Source organism: Hippocampus comes, unplaced genomic scaffold (assembly GCF_001891065.2).
Source record: "Hippocampus comes isolate QL1 unplaced genomic scaffold, H_comes_QL1_v1.1 scaffold123, whole genome shotgun sequence".
In the NCBI taxonomy this organism is placed as follows: domain Eukaryota; kingdom Metazoa; phylum Chordata; class Actinopteri; order Syngnathiformes; family Syngnathidae; genus Hippocampus; species Hippocampus comes.
In genome coordinates, this window is record NW_017804997.1 from 995,597 (window position 1) to 1,006,625 (window position 11,029).

An 11,029-nucleotide genomic window follows, 5' to 3' on the forward strand; every position below is an offset into this window, starting at 1 on the left:
TGAGAATTGTTGAAGTCGATAAGGAAGTTGAATTCAAACATCCTTACGTTATATTAAAATGAGGCCTCAAACCGTAACTTGGAGATTTTTTTTAGGCTATTAAAACGGAAACTTGTAGTTTTATGTAAAGTCTAGATTTTCAAGTTGATGAGCATTTCAGTCTGTGATTCAAAACTGCTCATTGCCTTGTCCAGGCGGCATAAACAGTCATATTTATCTTTGCGATGACGATCGTAGTGCGTCATAGCACCTTCTAGTCCACATTTAGGGCAAACTTTTGAGAACCAAAGGATAAAACCACCGCCCGTGTTGTGGAAAATTCTCTTCCCTTCTACTTCTGCAAAGATTTGAAATATTCAGAATGGAAAACGAAGATTTGGCATTGAAAGATGCAAAAAGACGAGAACGTCAATCAGGTAACACTCAAACTAACATGATTTTTGCTTGCGTTTAAGTAGCTGAAGCGTAACTATGTTTCGATATTTGAGTGCAGAAAAGCTCACCATCTATTATTTGCAATACATCACAAATCTTTGTTCATTCGCAACTAGTGTGACTGGCATAAAACAAAGTGTCAAATTCGAAATGAGGTTTTACCCAAAGCTAGCAAATGCAAAGCTAACGAAGGCTAGCCCCTCCCATTTACAAGCTAACGCAGTCGTGTGAAAGTTGACTGCGCACACGTAATATACGCTGATTTCATGTACCTAATCAACCACCCGATGCAAGTACAAACTGCTGTGTCGCCTTTGTCGTTAGTTTTTATGAGTGAGGGGGTGAGTGAGCGAATCACGTACAAATTCTGCCCTGAATCCATGCACCACCGTATTAGATTGTCGTGGTTAAAACGCAGTTCTTGTTTTTCAATTTCGCATCATTTCCAAGTACAACAGGTCATCATTTCTGATCACATTTGGACGTATGCCTGATGCCAAGATCATCGAGGATAGGTTGTCTTCCTTTCGATATACAGTACAGTGAACCACCGCCTATTCACGAATGCACATTTTCGCTTTTCTGTGCAACCTGTTGACAGAGTGGGACTCTGCAACACAGGTTTTGTCTGACAGTCTGCAAGAAGAAAGAACTTAAATACAAAGAATCAAAAGGCACACAGTTATGTGCCTAACGTGCATGCATGCATGCCGTACAGTAGCAACTTGAACTGGGTAATGTATCATCAAATATATTTCCCTCACAATTCCAACTGTAGCCCAAATACATAAATGTTATTATGTTTTGTTTTTATTTTCATTATGCTGATGATGTTGTTGAGGAAAAAAAAACTAGGGCAGATTTGGAATCAGCACAAAAACATTACCTACAAAGTTGTCCTTGCCTCTCTAATTAAAAAAATTGAATAAACACGTGTAGACTCGGTGTTAATAAAAAAATAATCAAATAAAATAGAAGGTGGTCTCAGTTACTTTGGGTGTTTCGCTGTTCTGACGGGCTCAGTCCCTACCCCTTGTGAATAATCAGGGTTTACTGTACAGTATATTCTTATTGTGCTCTTGGATCAATGGTGTTTTGACCTTTAACTTTGTCTGTAGGTCCAAGCAGCGCTTTACATGATGCAGAAGGTATTGCATCCAATCACACGCAATGAATCATTGCATGTCATCAAGTTTTGAAGTGAAATTCAAATTGGTTGTTGGGTCACTGGCTAGTGCTGCTTAGTTTTAACCTAATCACTATTAAGAGTGAATGATCATAGATCGGTAACTTGTAGAGCAAGGTGGTAGGCCTGTAATTATTTTTTTTGAAACATCAATGGCATTCAACATCATTTGTGTATGAATTATTTTAACAATGCAGGGGTTTCTCGGTTTATGACTGGGTTGTCTTCGTATGGCGCCATTTTCTATCACGAACCTGCTACATGAATACACTAGTCAAGTCATTGTCAATATTCGTATGTAAGAACACTTGTAGGGCATAAATGAAAAGTTGCATGCTGTACGTAACCTTGAAATGTTAAATCACCATTAAAAAAAACGAATGCCGCATCAGAATGTTCATATTCGAGGGAGAATAAATCATAGAATATTGTCGCGTGTACTAGTATCACAGGAATGTTTGAATGGCAATGCGTGTGACGTATGTAGGTGGGTGGAGCACAGCAACATGCGAAGTGCACTTCTTGAGTGACACCTGGAAATTACGTGTATGGGAATGTTCATCCAACTAATAAGCATTAAATTAAACTGTTAAGCAACCAGTTAACAAAGCCTGCCTCAGCAGTTTACAAACACCTTACTTGTTACTTCGTTGAACCTGTAGCACAAAGCGAGTTAGCAAACTCGGATGTTGGCCCGGAAAGATGAACACTCCCAGGTTAGCTTAGTGCTAGCTAGCTGATAGGAAAGAACGGCGATGAATTTTCAACTTTTTCAAAAGTTAAAAAATAAATAAATAAAAAATACCTTGAGTTCCGCTGTTGTCCAGTGTACGGCGAGGGATCCCAGAGGTTAAAGTGAAGTTATTTTCAACTAAAAAGAAAAAACATTCCATGTGTTGACATGGCTGCATTAGTTAGTTATGTCATGTTATAATATGTTTTAAAAAGGTGAATATTTGGCTTGGTAAAGCGCTTTGGACAGCATTTGGTGTATATTAAGTGTCCTCAATTTACCATTATGAGCAAAATTGGATTTGGCACTTCTTGGGCTATGAGGTGGGCAAAAGTCCACTTAGTAAAATATTCACATTGATTCTGGACTCGATCGTTAAACAGTAAACGGATCCTGAACAGATAGAGCTCTATAGTTATGCCCACCTCAAGTCTGGCTCACGAGAGGTTCATGTGATGTTCAAAAGCTGCGGCCTTAGGCACTGTGATATCATTTTCAGTCAACAGCCAAGTGGTAAAATGGCCACCCTCTGAAATAGATAAAGCTAGCTGGATTTGGCTGCTGAATTCATATTCCACAACCACAGTATTAATCGAAATAGACTTCCCCTTCAAGGCTATGTTAACAATCAGAAACCAGTCCCAGTTTCTTTCTTTGGTTTATTATTAAAGGACTTGAAGTTGAACCAATTTCTAGAGTGGAGTACTGCAGCCGTTCACATTCAGAATTGCTGAATTCAGGGGGTTCTTGGTTTATGATCGAGCTCGATTAGAAAAGCGCCATAGTATCATTTACATATTTCAATGCAATAGTCAAGTCATAATTACTATAAATATTTGTATGACAAATGCTTCCTTGGTCATAAATATAAAAACAATCAAATAGAAAAGTAATGAATATGACGGTAAGCGAGCAAGCCTTCTTGTGTTGTGATGCAATAGTCTTTCATTGGTGCACAAGCTAGTTACCTGCATGGCATTCGTAACCTCAAAAAGTCGGAAGCACAGTAACTATTTGTCTACAAAACACTATAAATATAAACCAAATCAAAAGCATTATGTACGGCGGTGATGGAGCTTGCCTCCGGATGCCAAACGCTGACAGATTCTTACCTCGCATGCCGTAACCTGGAATTACTGTATTACAGGACCATCATAAACCGACCCCCTCCCTTCCCCCACGCGTTTATTTACACGTGAACATGAAAATGACGGCTGTGTGTCTTTTTATTTTCTTTTCTAGCCTTGGAGAATGGAGACTCTAACATTGGCTTATGTGGCTGGTTGTTGGTGGTGTTGTCTCTTCTACTCATGATAGTCACACTGCCTATCTCCATTTGGATGTGCATCAAGGTCATGTTTGTTTTATTACATGCATTTTATTTTGTGTTTGTCAAGAGGTCCCTGCAGTTTAAGTCGTCATCAATGTTTGAATGTATTGTATTGCCTGCTAAAGCTTTGAATAGATCAAATAGTATGTCCTTTTCGTTCAGAAAGACATAACAAATGACAGGATATCCGTTGGATGTTAAATTAAGACCTACAAAAAAAGCTGCTGTACAAGCTGATAGTGTCTTCTGCCTCTGCACGCAGATTGTGAAGGAGTATGAGAGAGCCATTATTTTCCGCCTGGGACGCCTTTTGCGAGGAGGAGCCAAAGGACCAGGTTGGAAACGACAACTTTCTCACACACGCACATACACACACACACACACACACACACACACCTGAGAATTGTTTTTGTTGTTTTGTGTGTATATATGATCCCTGAAGAAGTACTACGGTTGAAGCTAGCTTGCAAGTTCACCGAAGCTGTTGTGCAGGGCGTTATGACAGTGAAACCACAAAATTATTACTTTTACACAACAAATTAATAGATTACTAGTTTTGAAATCAGTCAAGTCAATCATAATAGTTTGTTCAATTACTGTATTGTTAAAGAGAGTGGAAACTGGGTAACAAAATAATTTCAAAATCTCCACGTTACACATGACAATTTGACATTTCGGTACAGATTTTAGCAAGCTAACACATGATTTGCTTTCGCCGGCCACATAAAACGACCAGGTGGGCCAGATTTGGCCCCCGGCCCTTGAGTTTGACACCTGTGCTGCTCTGTGTGTGATTGAGCCTCTTTTTAGCATGCTTTACGGCAGCTGTCTCTTTATTTACTTGATTTTAATCTTAAGAACAAAATATGCACCAGCTCAGCTCGACTTGGCTTTGTTTTAAGATAGCTTCAAAATGTCCGGTTATGATTTTAGTTGACAAAAAAAAAATAAAAAAAAGGCCGAGGGGCTGCAAAGGGAGGTCTTTAGCGTATTATACCGCAGTGTCCAGATTTAATGTGTAACAGAGTGAGCTAATGATTGATGTTGTGTTGATTTTTCTTATGTCTGCCTGTGTATCCGCACACACTGAACTAGAAATATTTTACAAAAGGATTTGATCACAAAAAGATGGCGTCCATTCGAGAATTGCAGTTAGCACTTGGTTGCAACAGAATGAGTTTGCCGTTGTTTTACAGCTCGATGTGCTGCGCGGAGCTAGAGCTTTTTTCTGCGTGACGCATGAGCGGCAGGTTCCCGGGAAAAACATCTTCTCGATTTAAAAGATGGAGTTGCGGATTCAGATCGAAGGCAGAGCCCAGCCGGATTCGTTCAATCTGCGGCAAACTGTTCATACGTCACAAGTCAGCTTGATTTAATTTCTGACATAAAAGGGCGTTTGGAGCAACGGTTGCCTGGTTACTCACAGCCATGTGTTGTCCACCCATAAAAGATGGGACAGGAAAGAAAGCTCAGTGAATCTGAAGACAGAAGGAGCACCTATTCCAAAAATATGCCCATTTTCAGTTGGGTTGCCGGAACAAAAATGATGTGAATTTGACCAATGTCAAGGATGTAACTGTCCAGTAAAAGCAGTAATAATACCGGATGAACAAACAAACAAAGAGACTCTTGTTCGACCTCATTCGCACAAATCAGAAATGGAAACAATACGGCTCTCCCCAACGTGCATCCTGCAGCGGCATTCACAAGGGTCTCATTTACGTGTTGCCATATGTCTGCCAGCGCTGTTTGACTTCTAGATGCAGTAATAAATCTGAAAATAGTGATGGGAGTGCCTATTTTTCTTTCCCCCGCTTGTAAGACGAGGTATTTGTAGAGGAAAAATACAGGCTCCCATGAGAAACAATTTGCATGCATCTCATGGCTCTCCGTCTCTTCATCTTTGATTTGTTGTTTTACTGCATCCAATAAAAAGGCAGGGCGTGTCCTCTTAAAAATTGTGAAATTGGACTCCCTCAAGTGCCAGGGGACCCCATTGGTGACGGCGTGGGGTAATAATAGCTCTCTGCCAGCAAATCTCACATTCCTGGGGGTCTTGTGGTGTTTATGCCCCCAACTAAATTCAGCACTTGGTTCGCTGTAATGCGCCTTTAACCGCCATCGCACAATCAGGCTGTGGCACAACCCAACAAGCATGTTTTCTCTTGTTTTTAATTAGTGCAGGCTTGTGCAGCCGCTTCATCTATCAATGTAGCGAGTTTGTTGATGAAATAGTTGCCGATCCTGATACCCAAACAGTTATTTCACCACACTGGAATTTTACTTGGAACCACAACCTCGCGGCATCGCGAGGTCCCCGCAAGGCCTTTCTGATTAGTCTCAGCTTGGCCCGGGAGAAGCCCGTGGTTCGTATTTGCTGTTGGCTCCGATTTTCCCCCAGTTAAATCTGCACTTTCCATAATTGAAAATGCTCGAATGCTAAATGTTTGCATTCCGAGCGTTTCAACTCAGGCACGTGCCAAGTCTTATTTGGTGCCCCCGCTGGATGGTTGTGACTTGAAACGGGCTTCTGAAAGCCGCGAATATTCACAGCTTTGCCCGACTGTCAGCGCAGCTGCAGTCTTCTAAAGCCTGCTTGACTTGGCCCCTCGCCAAGATTTCATTCATCCCGCCGGCTTCAAACATTGCCGGAGACGCCCGCTTCTTATTGTGTTTACCGCGGACGCAGTCTCTGCAAAGACTATTTGCATTCTTATGATTCCACAGGTTTGTTCTTCATCTTGCCGTGCACCGACAGCTTCATCAACGTGGACATGCGCACCATCACCTTTGACATCCCACCGCAAGAGGTATGACACGCGCGCCGGTGTTGACGTCGAACAAATACATCCCGCAGACGCTCAAAGGCTGTCAAAATACATTTGGAAAATTCCTCCTCCAGCTCCCGAATGTAAAAGACCATAAACTTGAAACGCATTGTTGCGAACGAGCACAATATATGACGCCGTGCCGTCTAATGCCTGGAAAGTGACTTGGTGCAGGCACGTTTTGGAGATAGTAATTTCAACCAAAGAAAATTACACATTAGTCGTCACAGAATCAGGATCAGAATCATCTTTTTTGGCCAAGCATGTAAAACACAAAAGGAATTTTTCTCCGGTAGTATATGCTATACTAGTATTGCAATAACAAAGGCTGCCTTGTGCCGCATTTGCCGCTCGCTGCGCAGCCCTTGTCTTTCATTTTATGACGTATGCCGCCAAGCAACACAGAATCGCCACGGCAACAGCGCGCAAGAAAATCCAAAGCTTTCTGTAACTTTTCATCTTAAACAGCACCCGGTTTGAAAACAATTGGATACGTTTAGTGAGGATAAGCGTCTCTGAGAATGGATGGATGGTTAAGTTTGTTAAAAAAGAAAAAAGATATAAAAGGCCAAAAATGGCGCCAAATTGCAAAGTAAAGTTAAAATGACCTACTTCCTGTTTAATGTATGACTGGAAAAGAGTTTTTGGAGGTCTTTTAGGCAGTTGCATATGCCTCCCAATTTTCGTGGAAGTGGATGAAACTTTCAACCAGGGTGCTTTGTTGACAATTTATAGGGGGCAGTACTGAGCTATTTTGACCACTAAAAATGAGTTGTGACTCACCATCAATGCCATCGCAGAGCTCTGACCGACAGCCAAAATGCATTTTTGTCATGTTTGATTCACATCCATGCATGATGCATGTGATCAGTCGCTGTGGTAGTACCGTGAGCGCACGTGCCAAGTTGTTCCAACTTGCTTTCCTGATCCTGTGCTTATCCAATTCCTTGAATATTTCCACCAATGAAAACGTCCTTCTGCCAGCGTCGCCTTTTTCATCGACGAGTATTGACCCAACATTGCGCCAAATAATTTTTTTCTTTTTAAGATAATTTGGTCAGACATCTACTGTATGTAAAGTGAACAAATAAAAGGATTGGTTTATTCACATTCAAAAGAGAGAACCAACAAAACACTATTTTAGCCCTTTTCAATCCCTTTGCTCTGCCAGTTGGTTTTGCGGCTCTTTGTGCAATCGGAAGATAAAAGGTGACCACAATTTGTTGCCTTTTTTTTTTTTTTTGCTGTTACACACGAGTATGTTCCAAATAACTCAGAAAAAAACAAACGCTTGGAGAACATGGAAGACCAACCACTATTATCTTATCCTGGTGTGATAGAATAAAAAAAGCTGTGTTGGCATCTTCCTCACACTCACTATCTTGCTTCCTGTTTGGAACTTGGCAATCCTTGCAGGTTTTGACCAAAGACTCGGTGACAGTGAGTGTGGATGGCGTGGTCTACTACCGGGTTCAGAATGCCACTCTGGCCGTGGCCAATATCACCAACGCTGATGCTGCAACACGCCTGCTGGCCCAGACCACGCTGAGGAATGTTCTCGGAACCAAGAACCTGGCTGAGATCCTTTCGGACCGTGAAGAAATTGCACACAGCATGCAGGTAAGAGTCCTCTTCGTTCTCAGTCGGCTTGCGTGTGGCCCATTCCACGACAACTTGGATGCATCGATCAGGACGTATTGGGGGTGGGGGGCAAACGCAGTCATTCGACCGCTTTAATACTCGTGTCTTTGTGATGAGAACCGCGGCTCTCGTCACTCTGCGCTTTTTCTCCGCTGCATTCAAGGCAGCTGACAATGTGACATAAGTGCTCTATAGAATCGTCTGGCTTTATGCTGTTTTCACTGTCTGTTCGGCAGAAAAAGGCCGAACCCTGCAGTTTTCAGAAAGAAAAAAAATCTCGAAAAAAATCAAATTGTGTAAGCAAGTTATTGTGCTGCCTACTTCCTGAAACGAGTCTGCACATGCACAAAAAGATGAGAAAGCAAGAGGGAGCATTTGTGTGTGTGAATTTAGACTAAAATGAATCAAATGACTTTCATCTGAAGAAAACTACATTGATCGGTTTACATGAGACGTTTGAGAGAACCCGGAAATCTCAGGGTGCGCAGGGAATTGCCTGTTTTAGCCTCATGGAAAGTCTGCCCCTGGCACTAATTTTAGCATGTGTTTGCATAGCCACTGCAGTCAGCTGCTGTTTAAATTAGAAATATTGGAATGACCACTGCCCTTCCGCTTTGTGGACGTACAGTATAGCACACAGTCTACGTCTGCCCTCTTAAATCTATTTAACTTGATTAAATGGCTGGTGTATTTGTCAATTGGGGACTGTTAAGTGTTGGTTTTACCAATTCATTCATTTTTGGGGAGGGGGGGTTGCCTTGATGCCCCCCACGTGATTTGGACCCCAATGGTGTTTTATTATGGGACTGCTGTTACAAACACCCCGATTAGGGGGGAAGGTCAGAAGATGACCCCACTGGCCATATTTGTAATTGTCATCACAACCCGGGGGCACGTGTCTCCTCCACTTAGCCAACGGGAGGAGCAGACTACACGGTTCTGGTCATGATGACTTGTACCAAATAGACAAACCCAAACATCTCATGTTTTGGCAGTGGGTTCACTGAAGGACTTCCAACCACCGTTTGTCAAGGGAGATCGGGGACCTGCTCTCGGAATAACCTGCGCTTCATGTGTACTTCTGGTGAAGGAGTTCGCTAAGCAGCTGCGGCGGCCTCATGGCGCAACAAATAAACACGGGGAGCCGATAGAAAACAGAACAGAGGGTTAAAGTGGCCCCTTGATTGCGGCCACTCTCTCGATCTGCATTTATTCGGCTGCAAATGTCGATTTAAAAGTGAACAACCGGTAGAGGATTGAACAAATCAAGAAAGAGCAGATGTCCGTTCGTATCTGATCCTTATCATTTATTCATCCGTTAACCCATGTGACGAATTGAATGTTTTGTTTTCATGGGCGCCATTTATGTGAGCCATAACTTGCTTTCATAATCACACCTAATGTCAAGTGTCATAAGTGTGTCTCAATGTTGCTCCACATTCTATTGTTCATTATTTGAACATTTGACATTGCCACTGATTGGGGAAAAAAAAGTCCCTGTTGTCAGAACATTCATTTTAAAAGCCTTCCCTCTGCTGCCATCATGTGGCCAAAAAGTAGAATGGCTAGCGCACCGTAGACGCAACCGTAAATATTTCTACTTGCCACCAAAAACGATCACATGATTTGAATTCACTTGATCCTTGAGCGGCGACCATCCAGCTAAGAAAGCCCACCTAATGTCTGCGTGTGTCTTGTCAGTCCACCCTTGATGACGCCACTGATGACTGGGGAATCAAGGTGGAGCGAGTGGAGATCAAAGACGTCAAGCTGCCCCTGCAGCTCCAGAGAGCCATGGCGGCCGAGGCTGAAGCCACCCGGGAGGCCAGAGCCAAGGTATGTTTCACTGCGGCGTGCCACTCACACAAGAGGGGCGACGTGACTGGCAATGATCTCCAACCGGAGGGTCCGAATTTCCTCCTTGACCGGCGAAATTCCCGCGCTTCGTACTTGCTTCAGTTTTACTCTGAGATGGCTTAACGTGTCCCTAAAAGTATTGTTTAAAAATGTTTCGACTTTTTTTGATGCGTTGTTTCAGAAAAAGAATCCACCTGTTGCTAAGCCTAACCATTAATTCATAAATATTGCATGTTATTATTATTATTGTTGTTGTTATTATTAAGAAAACCTGATGTTTTGGGTCTAGTCGTAAAATTTTAATTTGCTCTCTTGTTGTTCGCCTGTTGGAAGGCATGAGAAATCCTTAAGTTGCCTCGTGGGATTGTGGTCGTCTAGTTTTATTACAATTAAAAAAAAATGTTGAGTAAGTCTTACTATATACGAAAGTAATTTGCCACAGCTGGAAGCTGATCGAATTTGATAATATCGGTGTATCCTGTGTGCTTAAAAGCACCTGTTTAATCAATGTAAATGTGAAAATGGAGGATAATTACTCATGCGGACCCTCCTAGGTCATCGCCGCCGAGGGCGAGATGAACGCCTCGAGGGCATTGAAGGAGGCATCGCTGGTGATTGCCGAATCTCCGTCCGCGCTGCAGCTGCGCTACCTGCAGACCCTCAACACCATCGCCGCCGAGAAAAACTCGACTATCATCTTCCCCCTGCCTCTGGAGATGATGCAGGGCTTTTCCAAACGTTAAGCATCCATCCGGCCCCAAACGTGCACGCAACAAGCATTCACATCAAAAACATGGGAAAGTGACCTTACATACATTCACATACTTCTTATGTAATGCCTGATGCTGCAGTTTTGCTCCAACCACTGCCCGCGTAGATTTTATTGTAGTTGTTTTGAGATTTTCACTGCCCGCATAGATTTTATTGTAGTTGTTTCGAGGTTTTAACTCGCTACATGCACCTTGTTTTTATCATTGCATGGGTTTTTTTTTTTTGCTAACGTGTTTCCACATCTTCTA

The 11,029-nt window shown here is 42.5% G+C and overlaps 1 protein-coding gene and 1 long non-coding RNA gene across 3 annotated transcripts; both read left to right on the forward strand.

The window, feature by feature from the left end:
* The first annotated feature begins 271 nt into the window (after positions 1-271).
* stom (stomatin) lies at positions 272-10,922 on the forward strand. 2 transcript variants are annotated; one of them, XM_019894168.1, is made up of 8 exons: positions 272-416; positions 1,554-1,583; positions 3,597-3,706; positions 3,947-4,019; positions 6,412-6,494; positions 7,929-8,132; positions 9,855-9,989; positions 10,565-10,922. In XM_019894168.1, the coding sequence occupies exons 1-8, from the start codon at positions 362-364 to the stop codon at positions 10,751-10,753; spliced, it is 879 nt and encodes a 292-aa protein (XP_019749727.1). In that variant the 5' UTR covers positions 272-361; the 3' UTR covers positions 10,754-10,922. The 2 variants fall into 2 exon arrangements, with proteins under 2 accessions (XP_019749727.1, XP_019749736.1); XM_019894177.1 differs by lacking the exon at positions 1,554-1,583.
* On the forward strand, positions 8,139-9,767 carry LOC109530459 (uncharacterized). Its single transcript, XR_002171015.1, has 2 exons — positions 8,139-8,846; positions 8,993-9,767. It is a non-coding gene; the product is annotated as an uncharacterized LOC109530459 (long non-coding RNA).
* Positions 10,923-11,029: the final 107 nt, after the last annotated feature.

Bases quoted from the DNA above. Each gene is read 5' to 3' on its own strand.
- stom (XM_019894168.1), top strand. From the start codon at position 362: ATGGAAAACGAAGATTTGGCATTGAAAGATGCAAAAAGACGAGAACGT. The intron at 417-1,553 runs GTAACACTCAAA...CTTTGTCTGTAG, and splicing joins AAGACGAGAACGTCAATCAG to GTCCAAGCAGCGCTTTACAT. The intron at 3,707-3,946 runs GTCATGTTTGTT...CTCTGCACGCAG, and splicing joins CCATTTGGATGTGCATCAAG to ATTGTGAAGGAGTATGAGAG.